Consider the following 24,008-nt stretch of genomic DNA (forward strand, 5'->3'; position numbering starts at 1 on the left):
TTTCACAATTAGTGGTGTTGGGATGAATCATGCAGACCAATATCTGTCAGAGGGTAATACACGTTAGATGGGACAGCATGCAGGACTGACAGCGTGTTTATACTGTATGCACTGTCCACCAGACAGGGACTACTTGCATGTGTAGTACCGCCCCCTTGACGGACTCTAATGTTCATGTGTGTATATATTGAATTTACTCAATGTAAACCTCTAAACCAGTGTGGAAGACATATGGCATACACAAATGATGATTATATGGATATGCTTCTGGTCTTGGGTGCAACTGATAACCGCTAATGAATACACTACTGTATGTCCTTGTTGAAGACATCCAGATAAAAATGTGTTTTGTCATCTGGAGCTGTGCCTTTGGGAGTCAGGTTCTCTCCTTCCACCATCACATGACAGAGGTCATCCACTCACTCGCTGTACTCCAGCTACTGAAGAAGCTATTCTGGAGGTCATACACCAAGAACCTCAGCGAAGTACATGTAGCATAGCAAGGCAGCTGGATGTCTCACAACACACGGCCTGTAATGCGCTACGTGAGCATTGGTTGCACCCCTACCATTATGCTTTCATGCAACACCTGCATCCTGCAGATTGCCATCAGCAGATGCAATTCTGTGAATGGTTCCAACAACAACAGAAAGCCAACAATGACTTCATGAAAGCCATAATATGGTCAGATAAAGCAGCATTCACTCTTGAAGGTGTCTTCAACATGCACAATTTGCACCATTGGTGTGAGGTTGCTTTGGTATCAACGTCTGGGTCAGAATATTGGGTGACAGGTGTTTGGGCCCCTACATGTTGCCCGACTGGTTGACTGCATGAAGGTATAGCGCATTCCTCTCACACTATCTGCCTGATGAGCTGGAACATATCCCTCTACATGTTCGGCAGAGGATATGGTTCCTACGTGATGGTGCACCCTCACACTCTGGAATTAATGTGCGACAGTATTTGGACAGAACATTTCCAGGAAAATGGCTCAGATGTGGAGGTCCAGTTGTATGGCCACCGCATTCACATGACCTAAATCCCCTGGGTTTCTTCCTGTGGGGACACCTGAAGGAGCATGTGTACTCTACTCTGTTGGCAAATGTGGAAGGACTGGTAGCATGTGTTCATGATGCTCTTTTTACTGTGGACACAGCTTTGCTGTGAAGAGTCCAGAGCTGTACAATCTGGCAGGTTGCACAATGTTTGAACATGCAGGGAGGTCACTTTGAGCATCTGTTATTCTGAGAGCAATGTATTCTGTTCTGAAGGTCATATGGTCATTAATATGGACATTATTACTGTCACTGGTTGCTAATGTGTGACATCTGAGTGTTCATATTACATATGGTATAAATGACAAGTAGATGTTGTGTTATTGTACTGTGCTATCATCTTCAGCATCTCGGAATTGATATTGTTTTTGTAGTTATTCTGTCATATGACAGGTCATTTGTTTCAACTGTCTGTTTCTTATTTGTCTAACCACATATTTGTTGTGTTCATTGTTACAAAATGTTGTAAATTTAGGATACATGTGATATAAGAAACAATGTATAGTACAATATGAAATGTCAGAATGAAATTAGCAAATAAAAAAAAGTAAAAAATGCAGCCTAACCCAGGATTGAACCCTCGACCCCCTGCATACTAATCCAAAACTCTATCCACTGCACCAGATTTTTTATTTTTCCTTATTTAAAAAAAAAAACATTCATTTAAGGAACAATGTTACACATTCCAAATACATGCTAAGTAGATGTACTAACCATGCAAATGTGTTATACATGAAATGATTTAAATAAAAACAGTTTGATCATTGCAGTTATGCTGATGTTAAAGAAATACAACAGAAGATTGTGTTACTGACTAAATTATCAGAAAGAATTCATTTGAACAACAATAAAAGTTTTTTAAATTCATACAAACTTCTTCAAACATGAATAAATAAAAAAACTGCACTTTGAATTACATGTGTTACAATCTTTACAGATGTGTAAATAGTACTTTATGAAGAATATCAGCAAGTTTATGGGATAATTTTTAATATATTAATGTACACAAGGAAAATGTCTCTGTGAGAGACAGGTTAAGGGAAGAAACTGATCTTTAACCTTCTCAGCTCAGTCAGATTAGCTATGAGCATTTCACACAGTTGTATGAAAGTCACCAAAACTTATACAGAATATGGAAGATTTATGCCCATAACACATAAAAACTATTTAATAATCATATTACACAATCTCTTAAATACTTAAGAATGGCAGAAAAAAGACGTTTTAAAGTTAACTAGCCTTCCAACTACACTTTCTGGACATTAATGGAATGTTAATTATCTGAAGTGATCACACCTATATAATAAGTCTTTCACTGGAAAACTTACACATCACAGTGCAAAATTGAACAGGGAAATTTGCCAGCCATTGAATTTTACATTATATCAGAGACAATCTTATGGTTTTAACCATTTGATGAAGACATTTCCAAAAAAATTGTAAATTTTCATATTTATACTATAAACCAATAATGCAGCTTTAATGTTTTGTGTTTTAACACTATCTGACACACAATCTAAATGTACATTAGCTTATAAAATTTCAAAAACTACTTTCTGAAGTAGGAAAAGTACCCACCAAAAATTTACAGTAAAAATTTAAAGAATGTCCTTAAGGTAACTACAATACATCAACGTCAACACAGTCTTCTTTTTCATATTAACAATTGCCGATTCTTTCAAATATAATTTTTAGCATATTACCGAAATTTTTCTTGTGATTCAAATACCTTCTAATTTTGTGGTATTCACACAGAATATGTACCTTGAACTCTGTGGTGCTGTCAGTTCCTAATTTGTTAAGGATATAATTAACAAAATTTCCCTGAAACCAGTACACAGTGTTATTTTTTGCCGCTGGGAAATAGTGTGCTTTAGGCCTCTGTATTGAGGACAGTGAAACACTCTCAGAGGATGTCCTGGTAATCAGAGCTATTTGCTCTCGGATCCACCTCCAACTATTCATGAGATGGATTAAGGATATTGGTCAACAGGGTCTACAATTAAGTCAGCAATTCAGTGAACAAATGGTGGAATTAAAGAATACTGTTAGGCAAGTGTATCAATGAATTATTGTGTCAACTAGATGGCATTCTTGACATAAATCTGTTTCACAGAGTCCGATTGTGTACAGTCTTTCATTGGTACTAACTATGTTGTTAACTATATTGCACCATGATGTTTTTATATTAGACGTGAGCACATTAGAACTAATGTTTTTCCAAATTGCAGTCCAATCAATGTTTGGAAACTGTCATTCTAGTTTTTTCCTTCTTTCGCTTTTCTTTTGTTCCCGCATTATGGCTCTTAATGGGAAGTGTCGTGACTGTCTGATTTTGGCACTTACATAACTGGACTCAACATAGAAAACACTCACATGCTGTAAACGACTGTTGATTTTCTGCACGTCCATCAGGAGAAGCAGGCTTCAAGGTTTAATGATCTCAAAAAGTTGGCTGGTTATGCTTTCTTGTGAGTCTCTTGCTAAATTAACTTGCCTTGTGATAAAAAGTGGAGAGACTTTATCCTTTATATCAGTTAATCCTAGTCGACCATTTTTAGGATCTAAAGTGTCTACTTTAGCAGATACTCTGAACACTTCACCTCTCCACAAAAAGTTTGTGATTTTGGACATTATTCTTCACATTATCATTCTCAGTATTGGAAGCAGCTGGGCAGTATAATAAGCTTTAGCAAGGATGCACAAGTTGATATACTTTGTTCTTTGAACTTGGTTCACATACTGAGTTAAATTCTCTATAATGGCTCCTTGCACATTATCTGCTGCAACTTTCCAGTTTAAAGTCATCATTTTTATGGGGCATGCTGTCAGAGTGATCCCAAGTGTTTTATGTTGTCAGACTAATTTTGCCCACTCAACTTTGATATTATCAAAACCTCTGAGATTTGACATTTTTTTTTTTCATTTACATTGGCTACAGATGCTCTACAGTACGTATCAATCACTGTTGCTAGTGTGGTTACCGCTTCATTATTCCTTATAATGACCCCTATATCATCTGCATAGGCTCTTGTATCTGTTCTGTTTCTTGATCATGTTAAGCCTTTTAATCTAGCATTGACATGTCAGAGGGAAGGATCCAATAAAATAGCAAAGAGCAACATGGGCAGAGGACTTCCTTGAGGAACACCCCATTTTATTTGTATCGGCGTGGATTGTTGACAATTTGCTGCTATTTTTGCATTTATTCCAGTTTCTGTGTTCTTGATAAACTGTATGACCCTCTTGTTGAAACCTGTTTTCTTCAACATCTGTAGAAGATATTCATGATTTACTACATCGCAGGCTTTATAAAAAATCTAAAAAAAAGCACACTTTATGTTTGTTACAGAAGTTATTGCAGTGATATCCCTGAATTCTGCTAGATTTTGAAAAATGGTTCTGCCTTGCCACAGTTCTGATGTTTACTAATAATTTTATCTGTAAGGCATGAAATACTCTTGTTTACTATTCTAGCTATTAATTTATAATCAGAATTTAGCAGTGAAACTGGACAAAAATTATTTAAATCTTTGTTTCCATTATTTTTTGGCACAAGAACAGTTTTACTCTCCTTAAACTCAGCTGGAATAATTTTACCATGCATAACCTCATTTACAATGTCCATGATTTTCGCACCCACTATTGGCCAGTAACAGATGTAAAACTCTGCTGGCACACCATCCGGTCCTGGGAAATTTTTTAGTGGTGAGGCGCACATACACGTCCTCTTCACTGACTACCTTGAGTAAATTTTCATTGTCATCTTCTGTCAGCTGTGGGGCTAGGATGTCAAGGAATTTTTCCAAGGAAGCATCACTACTTTGATTTACAGAATATAGCTTGCAACAATAGTGATAATCTTGTTCATGATATCCTGCTGGTTTCTGAGAATGGTACCATTTTTTGTATGCTTCACTAAGTGATACAGGGAAGTAGTTTCATCTTCTGACATCGAATTTGACTTCAAATTTATTTCCAACCCTTCCATTTGATTTCTCTTGATATTAAGTAACTTGGTTTTGACGTTTTTGATGTCTACTATCTGAAGTGAGTAACCTGCTGAGACCTGATCTTACAGATTTCTCAAAACAGAATGGTAATATTCTATAGTGCATTTCATTTCTCTTGCATTCTGGACACTGTTGGCTGAACTGAATAGGATTTATTGTCAAAAGCAAATACCAGAGTATTCTTCCTGAGGTTTGTAGCAATAGTTAATCCAGTGACAAAATTTTGGTTAAATAACCGAAATTCCAATTAACAGCAGCACAACCAGAAGAACTGATCAGATCACAAGGAGTATGAATGAGCATGGAGATTAACGGACGGACAACACTCAGAGAAGAACAAGTACAGCAATGCAAACATGGAAGTGGAGTGCAGCGCAGTAGTAAACAACATCCACTCCCTAGGGCAACTGAAATGGATCTATCTGAACAGCACAACTAAATATGTGCTGTTAGTGGTAGCTACCATACATTTGGATACAGTGTTGCCATATTGCCACTCTTTAATGTCCTTTTTCTGCCAGGTGTAATCACCGGACGAAATTTTGTGAGAGACATATTTTTATCACTGGTATGTGAGGAGTTGCATTGCAAAGCTAAAGTGTACAAATTTTGCTTCACCCTACATATGTGGTCTCCTTTATAGATGAGTTACACTTTCCTAGAATTCATCCAAAAACTGAAGTTGACCAATTGTCTTTCCTACTTCACACCTTATGTGCTCATCCCATTTCGTAATGCATCAGTTTCTCTACGTTTTGCAAATTTTAAATTCATCATCAAAATTGTACAAAATTAATAATGCTTTATTTTGGAAGTTATTGTTAAAATTCTATAAAAAGTGATGCAGTGAGGCTACGAGTTAGTTGCTGAGTTGTTGTTTTGTCAATCAAATTTGAAGTTACTTTTGGAAGTCAAAGAGATCAGTGAAGTCTGTCTGTGTTTTGTTTACATGCTGAGTGTGCAGTTTGGACATCAATTAATGTGAATAAAAATTTGTGAAGCCTGAAAATATCCCATTCATTCATCAATGAACCAGGCAGAAAAAACTTAAGTAATATTCCACATGAATAGTTACATTTGGTGGAGTTGAGCTGGGATTGATGTTTGAAATGTGGAAATATGTTTAACAAGTGACTGTTTCAGGTGAACGTGAGACGAATGCCAAACATAAATTGTCTGGAAAAACTTTGTGTTATGGACGCACAGAATGAATGGAAAGAGTTGGTGTGGATAAAAAGGACCAAATTCTCAGACAGCACTGTGTACCATCAGATGAATAACAGTTTATGTTTTTAATTAAATAGTTTTGTGACAGTAACAAACGTTTGTGTGGGAAGTTTGTGTATTTTGTAATTTACCATGGCCAATAGCGACAAGGTAAACACTTCAGATCTAGGAGCAAGTTTCAGTGAACTATCGTCCAATAGTTATCAAACTGTAGATCGAAGCTTTGGTGGAGAGGGTTCCAGTGAAAATGCCACCACAAGTACTCCAATTGCACAGGGAAGTGTAGGAGGAGATGATTTGTTAATGTTATTAATGCAGCATATGATAGAAGTGAAGGAAGAGATGGGACAGATTAGGCAAGAAGTGAAAAAATAGATGGGATGGATTAAGGATATTGGTCAACAGGGTCTACAATTAAGTCAGCAATTCAGTGAACAAATGGTGGAATTAAAGAATACTGTTACTGAAAATACTAATCATATTAGGGAAATCCAGGAGGGTTTGGCAGCACTAAGAATTACTGTTGAGACAGGACATGGCGAACTCAATACTTGTTTAGGTGCAGTAGAAGGAAGGTTAGAGATATTAGAAACTAATTTCACACAAGAGTGGTCCAAAAATGGGGAGAGATTCAAAAAACTAGATAAACCTGTAGAAGTAGAAAATTCTAAACTTAAAGTAGAGGTTGTTCAGACTAGGAGACTGTTAGAAGAGAAGGTAGAAACTTTCAAAAGAAACTCTGAGCTAAAACTTACAGACATTTCCAATCAAATAAGTAATGTAGAACTAAAGTATGACGAAAAAATAGATTTGTGTAAAAGTAATGTTGTAGATTTAAGTAAGAAAGTTGTAGGACTACAAGATGGTGTAGATCAAAGGAATTTTATTAGAAATATTAATTGTGTATGGTGTGGCATACCTTTAAAATGCTTTCCAGGAGATGGTAAATTGCATCCTGTTGATTTTTTACAGCATTGTCGAGATAATTTTAGTAATGACATGACAGACAATGTTAAAATTAAATTCGTTAAGAGATTTTTGGATGGAGAAGCAATCTCATGGGCCAATCAGAATGTTAATTGTACTATGTCATATGATTAATTCAAAAGAAAGTTCTTAAATAAGTTTTGGTCAGAATCTTAGCAAGCTAGGATTAAGAGTGAGTTTTTGAATGGTCAAATGTATAGGGAAGGTGATGGTAGCTTGAAGTGTTTCTGTGAAAATTAATTGAAGAAGTTAGTGCACTTAGACAAACCTTTTGATGAACTAACACAAATAGATGCCTTAAAAAGGAGATTACCGAAAAGAGTACAGTGGGAGTTGATTTATGGACCAGATGACTCCATAGATCAGTTCTTGAGATATGTAGATAAGTTGGATAGAGCCTTTGAGAGAAGTGAGAGGTTAAGTAATGGCAGATTTGGCAATCAACCAACTGGGGGTGGGGGGTGGGGGGGTGGAATCAGAGCAGGAATCGAGGTAGGAGTGATAATAGATGGATCAACCATAGAAATGGGAATGGAAACAGAGGATATGACAACAGGGAGAGACTTTGAGAGAATAATAACAAACAACTGGACAATCACCACTCAAGACCAGGCAATTTAAGCTGATGGATGCTTCATTGGGCGCCTGTCAGTTTGGGGCGAGAAATAAGTACCGAATTCAAGCTAAACACCACCAGCCTAGGGGCATCGAAAATAATTACTGAAGACAGAGTAATCAAAGATATTGGAGTGGGAATGACAGAACTAATGTAAGAAGAGCACATAAGATTAGCAAATTACAGTTTGACAGTAAATTCTGCAAAAGTATGAATGAAAGTGTTGAAGATAGAAGAAATAGCATCTGTAAGAATGTTGAAGAGGTTCTGTTAGAGGAGGGAACTATCTCAAATCTATATAATCAGTATGGCAAAGAGGTTTGCAAAGAAAATGTTGGTTCTGATGATAATCCTGATGAGTTTGGATTAGGTAAATTGCTGGAGGAAGAATCAATCACTGTTAAGCACTTAAGTGATGATACTTGTACTGGTGTACTTGTCAACAATTCTGATGATCATCGTAAAGATGTTGTAGAAGTGTCTAGTATTGGAGATGATAGCATGTGTGATAATGTTGATAGTGAAAGTGTCAGTAGTTATGATGAATGGGAGGCAGAATTAGACGGCATGGTGTATATGAAGGTTAAAGAAGATTTAATTAATGACGAAGAAGATGATGTTAGTAGTATTTGTGAAGAATATGAGAACCAGATTGTACAAGTGGAAACTGGGAAGGTATCATCAGATAAGGAACATGAGGATAGACATTACGATTTAGATGTGATGCTAGAAACATTATGGGATACTTACAAGGGTTATAGTGACAGCGACAGAGTAAAAAGGGTCATCAAGATTATTTGTGAAGAACTGCATTCCAACTGGGAAGGTAGACACAATCAGCAGGCTTACAGTGAGATCAGTTCTGGGAAAAGTAGACAGTGTGCAAAAGAGGAACATGACATCAAGCAATCATCTGATGTAGCTCTAAAAATTCAGACAAGTAAGAGAAATTGTGCAGGCAAAAATGGTATAAACAACTTGGACTTTAGGGAGACTGAGAATGATTTGTTGCATGAAGATTAGGAAAGCAGGAAAGAAAAAGCTTTGGGTTGCCCGTATATATGTATAAAAGTTGCAAATTATGAAGGAGTTTGCCTATTAGACATGGGTAATCCTGTCTGTGCCATTTCTGAAAAATTTAGAGACCAGATAAGACATAGTGCTGACTTTAAGGAATATCCTGTTATTGGAATCAGAATTAAGGGAGTAACTGGTAGCCACAGCAAAGTTGTCAACAGGGAAGCCTTAATATCTTTCACCAGTAATGATGTATAGTATAATCAAGGATGTTTTGTAGTATCTGACCTCAATGAAAATATTTTGTTTGGAATGAAGTGGATACAAGGAGTAAATGCAGATTTTGACTGGAATAACAAAAATTTAACGCTTACCAACCCAAAGACAGATGTAACACATATGACTGAACTAATCATCCAAAATTGCCCAGAGAACAATTTCCAAATAAGAAGAGTGATTTGTGCAAATGAGAAGATTGATGTTAATGAGGAAGACAATGAAGAAGAATGCAATGAAGACAAGTATGCTGAATTAGTGGCCACCAAACTAAAAGAAGCTGGAAGTCTAGATAAAGAACAGACAGATCAATTAGGTAGTTTGTTGTAGGTATACAAAGATGTGTTTAGTGAGAACCTGAAAAAGTGAAAAACTATGACTGTAGACTTAATCTAAAACCACATGAACCATTTTTTATCAAACCATATGGAGTAAGTTTCAAACACCAAGAAAAAATAAGATGATGTAAAAGACCTCAGGAGCACACAATTTTGTGTCAAATATGTGGTGAGCACTAGGTCTCTGAGCTATGTAGCATTCTATTTTCTTCTTTTCAGTTTTGGATGCTACATCTTTTACTCATCTATAAACCTGTAATGAAGTTATCTCTTACTGAAAATGCTATGCATTCTCTGTACTATAAGTTTTCTGTATGAAATATGACTATTGAGTGACATTATTTGAGGAATAATTTGAAAATGTAAACTGCATACTAAATTTGACTTTCCTGCAATAGTGACTGACCAATTATTGTAGTTATACTCTGTAGAGCATGTATTTGATTTGTGGGTGTTTCTTTGAGAGTTACAGGCATGGTCATGATTTCATGAATTTTTCTTCTGAGATCAACTAATGAACAATGGTAAAGATGTACATGTGTTACTAAATGGGCAAGTTCCACTGTGACAAAAGATATTTTGTGAAAAGTTTGTTATTACATGATGGTGTAATGATGAGCAGTCTGTGAGTTTGTTTGATATGATAAAGAGTTAAATGAGATCTGGAGGGGAGGGGGGGGGGGAATCAAATATACTGCATAGTGGGGATATACTGAAATATTAATAAAAAAGAAAGGATAACTATATAATAAATTTTTGGTTCATTGACTTTAATCTGTATATAGCTAAATCTTTATAGTTAAGAGATGATTGATTTGTATGATTTTGTTAGTAAATATGCTTATATATATGCTTATATGCCACTCCCAGGAGCGGATATGTGCGGATGGATATGTGTGTGTGTGTGCAAGTGTATACCTGTCCTTCTTTCCCCCTAAGGTAAGTCTTTCTGCTCCTACCCTTGTGACCGTTCCCGGTGTAAAACCTGTCCAATGCACCCTCCCACCACCACCTACTCCAGTCCTGTAATCCGGAAGGTGTACACAATCAAAGGCAGAGCCACGTGTGAAAGCACCCACGTGATTTACCAACTGACCTGCCTACACTGTGAAGCTTTCTATGTGGGAATGACCAGCAACAGACTGTCCATTCGCATGAATGGACACAGGCAGACAGTGTTTGTTGGTAATGAGGATCACCCTGTGGCTAAACATGCCTTAGTGCACATCCAGCACTTCTTGGCAGAGTGTTACACCGTCCAGGTTATCTGGCTACTTCCCACTAACACCAACCTGTCAGAACTCCGGAGATGGGAACTTGCCCTTCAGTATATCCTCTCTTCTCGTTATCCACCAGGCCTCAACCTCTGCTAATTTCATGTTGCCGCCGCTCATACCTCACCTGTCTTTCAACAACATATTTGCCTCTGTACTTCCGCCTCGACTGACATCGCTGCCCAAACTCTTTGCCTTTACAAATGTCTGCTTGTGTCTGTGTATGTGCGGATGGATATGTGTGTGTGTGCGCGAGTGTATACCTGTCCTTTTTTCCCCCTAAGGTAAGTCTTTCTGCTCCCGGGATTGGAATGACTCCTTACCCTCTCCCTTAAAACCCACATCCTTTTGTCTTTCCCTCTCCTTCCCTCTTTCCTGACGAAGCAACCGTTGGTTGCGAAAGCTACAATTTTGTGTGTATGTTTGTGTTTGTTTGTGTTTCTATCGACTTGCCAGCACTTTCGTTTGGTAAGTCACATCATCGTTGTGTTTAGATATATTTTCCCACGTGGAATGTTTCCCTCTATATATATATATATATATATATATATATATATATATATATATATATATATATATATATATATATATATATATATATATAACAGAGGGAAACATTCCACGTGGAAAAAATATATCTAAAAAGAAAGATGATGAGACTTACCAAACAAAAGCGCTGGCAGGTCGATAGACACACAAACAAACACAAATATACACACAAAATTCAAGCTTTCGCAACAAACTGTTGCCTCATCAGGATAGAGGGAAGGAGAGGGAGAGACGAAAGGATGTGGGTTTTAAGGGAGAGGGTAAGGAGTCATTCCAATCCCGGGAGCAGAAAGACTTACCTTCGGGGGAAAAAAGGACAGGTATACACTCGCACACACACACATATCCATCCACACATACAGACACAAGCAGACATATGTACTATCATTACATGTTAGTAACCAAATCCAAACTGTAATTATTTATGTAACTAAAATAATATGAGATGCATTATTTTAATTAAACTTCAGAATGATTATCTTATGGAAAACTAAAAATATCACTACAAAAGATGTCATTGAATATTGTATTTTATGCCTTATTTGGCTGTAACATCAGTTTCTTTACATTTAGTAAATTTTAATTGTAACATCAAAATTGTACAAAATTAATAATGCTTTATTTTGGAAGTTATTGTTAAAATTCTATAAAAAGCGATGCAGCGAGGCCGTGAGTTAGTTGTTGTTGTTTTGTCAATCAGATTTGAAGTCACTTTTGGAAGTCAAAGAGATCAGTGAAGTCTGTCTGTGTTTTATTTATATGATGAGTGTGCAGTTCGGACATCAATTGATGTGAATAAAAATTTGTGAAGCATGAAAATTTCCCATTCATTTATCAATGGACCAGGCATAAGAAACTTAAGTTAAATAACATTCAACATGAATTGTTACAAGAGGAAGCTGCCTCTCATCATACCAAACAGGTACTCCTTCTAAGTCATCCTATAACCTACAATGATACAATGATGAGACTCTCCCATATACTACTCTCTGTCAGATCATCCATTCTCTGTCTCAGGCCTGACAGTGCCTGATGATCATTTTCCATCCAGGGCAAAATACTGTGTTATATTACATAAAAAGTTTTTGAGGCCTTCACATATTTGAGAACCTATTCCATATGTTCAGGCCTTCATTAACAGTCTGCAGTGGGGGCGCTGTGTCAAATGCTTCCCAGATATCTAGGAACATGGAATCTGCCAGTAGCCCTTGATTCATGGTACATAGGATAATGTGCAAGAAAAAGACAAGCTAGGTTACACAAGAGTGATACTTTCTAAATTTGTTCTAATTTGTTGACAGAAACTTTTGCATCTGAAGGAAGTATATTGTATTGGAACTTAGAATATGCTAAATAATTCTACAGCAAACTGATGTTAAGGATATTGGTCTGCAATTTTACAGGTTGGTTCTTTCATCCTTCTTATAAAAAGGAGTCATGTGCGATTTTTTCCATTGCTTCAAACTTTGTGCTCAGTGAGAGATTCATGACAAATGCAAGGTAAGTAAAGGACCAATGCTGAAGAAACCTTCTTGTACTTCAGTTTCTATGATTGTGTTCCCGTATGTGTGGTGTAGCTGATTTTTCATGCTTCTTCCTTAGGCATCTTTCAGTTTACCAACATTCTCCTGGTTCTAAGCTGGTTTGGCACTATTACCCCATTGCTTTGTTATTCCTGCAGTGGTTTTGATATTTTGCACCCATGGGCTGATAGTTGATGTTCCATTCATACTACATCATTTCATACCTTGCAGCTGATTAAACAGCTGAATAAACTATTGATTCTGTTGATTGTAGGATCAGCACTCTTTGCAGATATTTTGATTCCAATGTCACACGTAATATAAGCAGTACTTTCATTTTTCCACATCATCTACACATTCATGGTACAAATATTACTTTCATATCTACTCTAAATGTGTGAAAACACAACAAATAAGAGTATTAAGTAAGATGGTTTGATATATATATATATATCAATAATGTGGTTACGTACCCTGTCATAAAGTGAAAAGACTCGCTCTATGTCATCTTTTGTAAGTTTGGTGGCTCCCTGAAAGTAAACAATATGACATAATATTATAGTTTTACACTTGTTACATGACTGTATTCACTGATATTTCATTAATGGTAGAAAATTTAACTAATATTGAAAGTGGACTATTAAACAAGACTCTGAAAAGATTCTGTGAATGATGAGTAATGGGAATTTTTATGAGGATAACACAGGAGAGGAAAATGAGTACTTATGGCTAAATTCTATGGCCGTGTTTTAATTACAGAGATGTATTATGTTGATTCCCACATTCTAACTTCAAAATTCATATGCTATGATTTGAGTTCCATCCCAGATGAATTCCACAAGAATTATATAATACAGAAACATGAACACCCTAAGATAGAACTGCCTCATGTTATGAGGAGACGGTAAAGCATGGTTTATTCTTTTAAGGGAAATTTGCTTGGAATATACAACATAGTATGCATTTTTTTGAAGTAGTGGGTAACTTTACTGTGGTAGAGATCATTCAGGTACAGTTAGGTGTGTAGGGACAGTGATATGAAAAAGGATGGCATTAAAATGTTATGTGAAGATACTAACAAAAACATTATTTCTTTAACTGTAATGACATGTTTAGTTTGCAGGTAAATTATTTAATTATCAACCTGTAGCAATCTTGGATTACTGATAGTTACATCACACACTGACATACATATCCTCATCTATTACAAAATAATGTTCTTCATTATCTTTCTTCACACCTCCAAAAATATGAAAGAAATACAACAAATATCTGTGTTACAAGGATGATTAAGTAAAAATGCCTTGGAGTAGAGTAAAGAAACATTATTTTGTTACATAATGACAGTTTTCTTCACATTTTGTAAGTGTGATGTGATCTGCTTCAGAGTAAAGGCAAACAACATGATAGTTTACATATGGTTGCATAAATTAGTGAGAACAAAAAGTCAAGTGTGTGTGTGTGTGTGTGTGTGTGTGTGTGTGTGTGTGTGAGAGAGAGAGAGAGAGAGACAGAGAGAGAGATCCCCTGTACTCCTGAATTACTTACATTCTGCCAGAACATTCCCTACTATTGTAACTGAATTAAATATTCTTTCTTGGACCTGCTATTGTTACTGTCTAATTTATTTATTTAACCATTTTCCATAATATGTAGTAGTGTTTAAAAGGTGCTATTGCAATAGACTTAACATCTAGTGTTTACAACAGTAAAAGTCATGTTTATATGTACATATTATAAAAATTATAAATTACACATACTGAGTTACATGCAGTCACTTACTGAATATAGGCAATGGTACTGTAGATATCTCTAATAGATGTTTTAAAACATTTATATTTAATATATACATTAAATCATAAGGCAACTTGTTGAACATAGCCTGTACTTCCTGACACTAACATGTATTTGCTGGGACTGCATGTAAGACTCCTTTTAATCTTGTATTGTGACCATGTATGTTTCTCTTATTCTCACTACTACCATTGCCAATTATATTTTTTTAAACTTATGTAGGTGATAATATACAAGTCCATAATATACATGCATATTAATGGTAACACTTTCAGTGTTTGAAACAATGGTTTACACAACTGTCCAAGTCTGCTCCCCTTAATAACTTCCCACTCCTCTTTTTTTTCCTCCTGAAGATCCCCCAAGCTGCTTGAGAATGTGCTCAAGCCATACTTCAGATCTGCATTGATATATGCACAGTCAAATACTCCTTAGTGATGCTCATGTGTATGGCCTTATAGGTCCCATAAAATGTAACAGCATTTGCTACCCAGCATGGAATTGATGTATTCAACATTTGTCCCGTTTTATGTTACTCTGTATCCAAATACCAAGAAACTTTGATAGCTTCTTATTTACAATGGGTTAATTATTGATGGTAATATCAAGGTAAGGCAAGGTGTTATGCTGGCAGCTATGAAAATTTATTGATACTGTTTTCCTGTTGCTTATTATGAATTGATTTATTATAAACCATTTACTTAATTGACTTGTAGTTTGCTACATGTTGGATATTTTCATTTTTTGCTGCAGATACTGATAATGCTGTATCATTAGCAAACAGAGTTGTTTTGTGTGAATCAATATCCACATCCAGATAAGAGACATAAATCAAAGAAAGAAGTGGACTCCTTACTAGCTCTTGAGGTACCCCAACATGCCTGAGTGTTGTTGTGACAGATTAGATTAGATTAGATTAGATTAATACTAGTTCCATGGATCATGAATACGATATTTCGTAATGATGTGGAACGAGTCGAATTTTCCAATACATGACATAATTAGGTTAATTTAACAACATACTTAAGTTAATATAACAACTTTATTTTTTGTGTTTTTTGTTTTTCTTTATTTTTTATTTTTATTTTTTTAATATTTTTTTCTTTTTTTTCTTAATTTATATCTAAAAATTCCTCTATGGAGTAGAAGGAGTTGTCATTCAGAAATTCTTTTAATTTCTTCTTAAATACTTGTTGGTTATCTGTCAGACTTTTGATACTATTTGGTAAGTGACCAAAGACTTTAGTGCCAGTATAATTCACCCCTTTCTGTGCCAAAGTTAGATTTAATCTTGAATAGTGAAGATCATCCTTTCTCCTAGTATTGTAGTTATGCACACTGCTATTACTTTTGAATTGGGTTTGGTTGTTAATAACAAATTTCATAAGAGAGTATATATACTGAGAAGCTACTGTGAATATCCCTAGATCCTTAAATAAATGTCTGCAGGATGATCTTGGGTGGACTCCAGCTATTATTCTGATTACACGCTTTTGTGCAATAAATACTTTATTCCTCAGTGATGAATTACCCCAAAATATGATGCCATATGAAAGCAATGAGTGAAAATAGGCGTAGTAAGCTAATTTACTAAGATGTTTATCACCAAAATTTGCAATGACCCTTATTGCATAAGTAGCTGAACTCAAACGTTTCAGCAGATCATCAATGTGTTTCTTCCAATTTAATCTCTCATCAATGGACACACCTAAAAATTTGGAATATTCTACCTTAGCTATATGCTTCTGATTAAGGTCTATATTTATTAATGGTGTCATACCATTCACTGTACGGAACTGTATGTACTGTGTCTTATCAAAATTCAGTGAGAGTCCGTTTACAAGGAACCACTTAGTAATTTTCTGAAAGACAGTATTGACAATTTCATCAGTTAATTCTTGTTTGTCAGGTGTGATTACTATACTTGTATCATCAGCAAAGAGAACTAACTTTGCCTCTTCATGAATATAGAATGGCAAGTCATTAATATATAATAAGAACAACAAAGGACCCAAGACTGACCCTTGTGGAACCCCATTCTTGATAGTTCCCCAGTTTGAGGAATGTGCTGATCTTTGCATGTTACGAGAACTACTTATTTCAACTTTCTGCACTCTTCCAGTTAGGTACGAATTAAACCATTTGTGCACTGTCCCACTCATGCCACAATACTTGAGCTTGTCTAGCAGAATTTCATGATTTACACAATCAAAAGCCTTTGAGAGATCACAAAAAATCCCAATGGGTGGTGTTCGGTTATTCAGATCATTCAAAATTTTACTGGTGAAAGCATATATGGCATTTTCTGTTGAAAAACCTTTCTGAAAACCAAACTGACATTTTGTTAGTACTTCATTTTTACAGATATGTGAAGCTACTCTTGAATACATTACTTTCTCAAAAATTTTGGATAAAGCTGTTAGAAGGGAGATTGGACGGTAATTGTTGACATCAGATCTATCCCCCTTTTTATGCAAAGGTATAACAATAGCATATTTCAGTCTATCAGGGAAAATGCCCTGTTCCAGAGAGCTATTACACAGGTGGCTGAGAATCTTACTTATCTGTTGAGAACAAGCTTTTAGTATTTTGGTGGAAATGCCATCAATTCCATGTGAGTTTTTGCTTTTAAGCAAGTTTATTATTTTCCTAATTTCAAAGGGAGAAGTGGGTGAGATTTCAATTGTATCAAATTGCATAGGTATGGCCTCTTCCATTAACAGCCTAGCATCTTCTAATGAACACCTGGATCCTACTATATCCACAACATTTAGAAAATGATTATTAAAAATATTTTCAACTTCTGACTTTTTGTTCGTAAAGTTTTCATTCAATTTGATGGTAATACTGTCTTCCTCTGCTCTTGGTTGACCTGTTTCTCTTTTAATAATATTCCAAATTGTTTTAATTTTATTATCAGAGTTGCTGATTTCAGACATGATACACATACTCCTGGATTTTTTAATAACTTTTCTTAATATAACACAGTAGTTTTTATAATTTTTGATAGTTTCTGGGTCACTACTCTTTCTTGCTGTCAGATACATTTCCCTTTTGCGGTTACAAGATATTTTTATACCCTTAGTAAGCCATGGTTTCTTACAAGGTTTCTTACGAGTATATTTAACTATTTTCTTGGGGAAGCAGTTTTCAAATGCATTTACAAAAATGTCATGAAATAAATTATATTTTAAATTGGCATCAGGTTCACGGTACACCTCATCCCAGTCTAACTGCTGTAGGCTTTCCCTGAAATTTGCAATTGTTAAATCGTTGACTGAACGTACCACTTTGGAGGACTGTTTAGTATTGCTGAATGGAGCTATGTCATATATTGTAACTAGCTGTGCACCATGATCAGAAAGACCATTCTCAACAGGCTGAGCATTTATCTGGTTAAACTTATCTTGGTCTATAAAGAAGTTATCTATCAGTGAGCTGCTATCCTTTACCACCCGAGTAGGAAAATCAATAACGGGTGTCAAATTGAAAGAACCGAGTAATACTTCAAGGTCATTTTTCCTATTACCCTCTTTCAGAGAATCTACATTGAAGTCCCCACAAATAATAATTTGCTTCCCCCTGTCTGACAGATAGCACAACAAGGAGTCCAAATTTTTCAGAAATAGATGAAAATTTCCTGATGGGGACCTATATACAGTTACAATTATAAATGTGCCTTTATTTAATTTAAGCTCACAGGCACATGCTTCTATATGTTTCTCTACACAAAACTTTTTTGTTTCTATACTTTTTGCACAATGATAACTTTTGACATATATGGCAACTCCTCCTTTCTCCATATTTTCTCTCATTACATGTGCAGAGAGCTTATATCCACTTACATTTACCTTATCCATATCAGTAACAATGTGATGCTCAGACAGGCATAGTATATCTATTTCATTCTCAGCTTCTAAATCTTCTAAACAAACCAGAAGCTCATCTACTTTATTCTTTAAACTCCCAATATTTTGATGAAATATACTTACATTATTTTTAATTATACCTTTATGAGATCCTTTCCTTATTCTAACATTTGCAGTACTCTCCTGTCTGAGTTTCTCATTGTGCTTAGGCCTAGTTCCTATACCAGTGGTCACACGGTGTTCAGAGAGGCAGATTATGTCAACTGGGTTGGGTGACTTTAATTCATCAATGCAATTACCTAGGACTGAGCTACAACTTGGTGGAAATAAAATTTCTGGTGATTGGTGAAAATTTATAATTGATAGCTGTGATTGGTGATCCAATGTGCTAGAATTGTGCTGTTTAATTTCTTTCCTAAACTGAAGATTTGTTTCAATCCTGACCTCTCGTAGAACTTGACATCTTTCTGTCTTACCTATCCTAAAAAAGGTGCTGCTCCAACACCTGTAACCACTGGTATTTTACCATTCATGGCAGTGCCTCCCCCCCTTAAATTTCCTGCTATTACCCCAGCCAGTTTCCCCTTCCCTTTCCTGTTGAGATGTAGGCCGTGCCTGGTATAGTCCCACCTACTGAGATAATCAACAGGAACCACACCAATATGAGCCCCCGCACCCGACCCAAGCAGCCGTTCCAACTCCAAATTAACTCTCCCAACAGAAGAGTCCAAATGAGGCCGGTCATGACGTCTCAGGACAGATACAAATTCAACATTGGTGTGTCTCGATGCCGACGCAATCTTTACCAGGTCACACTCTATACTGTACCCAGGATCTCTGTCAATGCTGTTCCCTGGCCCTCCCACAATAACCACGGTGTCTTCCCTGGTAAATCCTTTACAGAGTGAACCTAAATCCTCTGTCACCTGATCCAGACTAGCACTTGGTTTGAAAAAATTTGTGACCTGGTATTCTGGTCCTAATTCCTCCTGCAGAAGTTGGCCTACACCTCTGGCATGAGAACTGCCTAACAACAAAACTTTCTTCCTTTTCGATAACTTTCCTACATTCTTTTTCAATTTCCTATTGAAAGATTGTTGTGTCCTGTCTACACCTACCTCTGCTTGAGGCTCATCAGTTTCTGAGACTCTTTGTCATTTTACTTCTGCTTGTCTGTTGCTTACATATTGCTTGTGGTTGTTAAGAAACGAATGAAGACATTAATTTCATAGGTCCACAGTGCCACAGTATTTAAGCTTGTTTAGTTGAGCTCTGTGGTTTACCATGAACAAGATGATTGTGTGGTGTTACTGCCTTCTGGCACCCCACATATATCAATTCAGCAGATTATGTATCTCTGTGATAAAGATGAGATAAAATGATTAGAAAAATACTAACACCCAGCCCCTGGGTGAAGATAATCTCTGACCTGACTAGGATTTGAACTCAGGACTATGTAATGTAGAGGCCTTGATGCTTGTCACTAGACTGCAAAATCATAAAAAAATCTTTTGTTTTCATCAGTTACTTTCAAAACATTGGTTATGCACTGATGGACAGTCATCTCAGTTGGTTTATGGTTTCAGAAAACAGATTGGTAATTCATTACTATTCCATTTTTGTTGATACACCTTACTAACTTATTGAACACTAATTCTTCAGTAGTCTAAAAAAGCAGGAGATAATTGTAATGTGGCAATATTTTGTCACTTTATCTTCCTTAACAACTTTGAAAAATAGAAATTACTTCTGACATTTTTAACACTTCTGGAAATATGAAACAATTTCTGACAGGCAGTGTCATTGACAGAAGTAGAGGTAATTTGAAGCATGAATCAGGAAAGAGTCTCGACACCCTTGTTGTACATGCTGTATATTAATGACCTGGAAGAAAATATTACCAGCAATCTTAGACTTTTCACAGATAATGCAGTCGTCAGCAATGAAGCACTGAAAAAAAAAAAAAAAAAAAAAAAAAAAAAAAAAAAAAAAACTGCAGAAGTATTAATCAGATCTGAATAGGATTTCAGAGTAGTGCAAGGATAGTTAATCTGCCTTAAAGGCACAGAAAAGTGGAGAAATCTATTATCATTTTACTACAATATCCGAGAGACACAGTTAAGTTTAGCCAACTCATACAGATACTTCAGTGGAGCACTTTGTGGGCACATAACATTGAATTATCACATAGGCCCAGTCATAGATAAGGAAAGTGGTAGACTTTGGTTCATTGGCAAGATACTGGAAAAATACAATCTACAAAGGAGAGTGCTTACAGATCATCTTAGCATACCGCCAGTTGTGTGGGACCTAGACTTGAAGATATATTCAGTTTTTTCCGCAAAAGCACAACAAAAAAATTAAAGAACCATTATCAAGTGAAGAATTTAGAGATATTTTTCAGCACTTACACATCAGTGCCGTAGGGAATATGAAAACAAGATTAGATTAATTATTTCAGTCACAAAGGTATCAAGTCATCATTCTTATTGAACTCAGTTTGAGATTGGAACAGTAAGAAATCCTGAGATGATGTACCAAATTAAGCACACTTTGCCACACACTGGAAATCTGTTTTCAAAGTACTTATGTAAATGGAGATATGTAGATACCTTATTGCAATGAGCAATTACATAGGTGAGTGATGGGCTCAACTATATTTTGGAAGGAGAACTGTAAGCTTTATTTGGTACTGATATGCCATCTGTCCTGATGAGTATGTGGTTTTTTGTTCTTCGACAGCATGACTGTTTTCTCCCTGGTGTCGTGAGCAACAGACTTTGATAATTTACAGATGCTGATCTTGATTTGTAAATAATACTGGAGAATGAGTATAATAGCATGAGAACAAAGATACAGTGCAGTTCTACTGAATTATATAACTAGGCTCTGCCTATAATTGATTAGCTGACAGATATATGGTTGAATAATATAAACTATTGTGTGCTTTTATTATATTTTTTCTCTGTGTTTGCTACACAAATTAAGACTGAAAATTTCCAACTACCTCCCAAGAATGTGAGGAAACTGAGACTAACTCTATTTGTAGTTATAACATACAAAAGTTTGGTTTCATATGTTTTAATGTGGTAAAGATTTCAGAACACTTAAATGATAATACACAATAAAAATGATGAGTCAGGCTAGAGACTGTGCCAGCCATTTCTTATATACATTTTCACATCTCCTCAGTGAGAAGTTAGCTGCTGGGACAAAACTGCTCTATTGACTGTAATTTATGTCATAAACCTGTATTTGCCAACTGTTGTTGCAAATCACACTGAAGTTCAGGATGAAAGTAAACTATTATTGAAATATATGACTTATTTCTGACACCAGCACAGTTGTGTGTCATTTACTGGGTTGAGTGTTAATCTTGACTTTTATGTGAGTTCGAAGTTTCTGTTTGTAAATTACAAACTCAGTAAAGACTGCTAATTTTTGTAATTAGAGCCTACTTAATGCTGGGAAGACTGTACAATTAAATGTTGAATAATGTTTGTGGGGAGTTACACCAGAAGTGCTTAGTACCTTCAGAGTCCAGAATATTGTGATAATTATAGCAGAAAGCATGGATAAGGATTTATAAGGCATTCTTTGAAACATTAAACTGAAAAACAACCTTGCACCACTTCCTAAAACATTAATGTTTGCTAAACAAAATGTGACAGATAATGGTGGTATAACAAAAATTCATTATATTGAGAATCAAGTTACCAATCATCATTTCAAGGATTTGTTCTGAGAATGTTAAGCAATTTCCTTAATCATTAGTTTTTTGTTGTTGAACCACAGCCACTGAATAAGTGTAGAAGTTAAAATTATGGTTCAAATGGCTCTGAGCACTATGGGACTCAACTGCTGTGGTCATAAGTCAGTTAAAATTATAATGAAGTATTTGTCTTACTCTGTGATAGAAGCATAACAAGCATTTGTATGAACTGGCTGCTATAAACAAGACTCCATTTTACTTTTTCATTGTTCTCTGGCATTCTAAACAGCAGAGGATAACCTGTTGACTTTCAGTTTAGAGCTGAACCTGTTTCTATGAAACTTATGACCCAAAACAAAATTGTACTGTGGGATGAAACATGTCCCATTTGACTTATACTGAAATGTTGGATGAAATCATGCTAAGTTACAATGCAAGAATCACAATTAAAAAAAAAATCCATTATATAGGCATTTTGTTCATACAACCACAGCTACTGAGCTACTATGTGACATTGCATAAATTACAATGTCATTATGGAACAATAAGAATGTGTGTAATACATGCATTATTATTAAAACAGTCAGAAATGTTTGCCACATCCTATACAATATTTTGCTGTTTTTAACATGTAGGTTGAGTTTTAAATGTGCTCTATAGAAACAAAGTAAACTGCCTACTGCCTACCTTTAATGATAGTTCATCATCAATGAGTCTATAAAATTATTTTATAATAGTTGTGTCTTTGTACAAAGTTTTAAATTCACTCATTACACTTTCCTGTGTGATCTCCCACTGTGTGAGATTTACAGAGCAGCTCACATAAATGAATGAATAACCTTAGAAAGACAGGCAGTACAAGCTGAATATGATGTTAGTCCATCAGCCAAATGCCTGTGCACCTAACCCCAGAAGTCTCAGTCTGAAGGACAAAATTTTGCAGTGTAACTATTCACTCATTACACATTCCTGTGTGATCTCCCACTGTGTGACATTTACAGAGCAGCTCACATAAATGAATGAATAACCTTAGAAAGACAGGCAGTACAAGCTGAATATGATGTTAGTCCATCAGCCAAATGCCTGTGTAGTAGGCTAAACGGTAGTGCACCTGAAACTTACTGGCAGATTAAAACTGTGTGCCCAACCGAGACTCGAACTCAGGACCTTTGCCTTTCGCGGGCAAGTGCTCTACCATCTGAGCTACTGAAGCACGACTCACGCCCGGTCCTCACAGCTTTACTTCTGCCAGTATCTCGTCTCCTACCTTGCCCGCGAAAGGCAAAGGTCCCGAGTTCGAGTCTCGGTCGGGCACACAGTTTTAATCTGCCAGTAAGTTTCATATCAGTACACACTTCGCTGCAGAGTGAAAATCTCATTCGGGGAGTAGTGCACCTAACCCCAGAAGTCTCAGTCTGAAGGGCAAAATTTTGCAGTGTAACTATGTTACCCATAACCTTTGAAATAACACAAGTGTTTTTGTGCTCTACATTGCCTTTAATACATGGTCACATGGTGGTAAGAAATTGCTTACTACACCAATTTTCACAGTCGTCACTCTTTCCAGCAGTTTGCTGCTGACTTCCATTTTCTCATTTCCTGCAATTATTTCTTCATTTTTACATACCTACCACAACCTTAGTCCTTAACAGTCTATGTATTACCTATTACAACTCATCATTTCCTGCAATATAACCTACTAGAGTTTCCTCTATTGCAAAATGTTTTCTTAAAAGACTTGTTAAAACAGGATTT

The 24,008-nt window shown here is 35.9% G+C and overlaps 1 protein-coding gene across 5 annotated transcripts in view; it reads right to left on the reverse strand.

Annotated features, from left to right (window-relative positions):
• The window catches only part of LOC126195153 (calbindin-32), a 996,724-nt gene that overhangs the window by 342,878 nt on the left and 629,838 nt on the right, over positions 1-24,008 (reverse strand). For 4 of the 5 annotated variants that reach the window (XR_007538558.1, XM_049933660.1, XM_049933661.1 and 1 more), the window contains exon 9: positions 13,352-13,408. The exons of the other annotated variant lie outside the window; for it this stretch is intronic. Coding sequence is in view for 3 of the 4 variants with exons in the window: in XM_049933660.1 (XP_049789617.1) it covers positions 13,352-13,408 (57 nt within the window). In the remaining variant the exon portion in view is untranslated. The remainder of the gene's footprint in view (positions 1-13,351; positions 13,409-24,008) is intronic. 5 annotated transcript variants of the gene reach the window in all.

This window comes from Schistocerca nitens, chromosome 7 (assembly GCF_023898315.1).
Source record: "Schistocerca nitens isolate TAMUIC-IGC-003100 chromosome 7, iqSchNite1.1, whole genome shotgun sequence".
In the NCBI taxonomy this organism is placed as follows: domain Eukaryota; kingdom Metazoa; phylum Arthropoda; class Insecta; order Orthoptera; family Acrididae; genus Schistocerca; species Schistocerca nitens.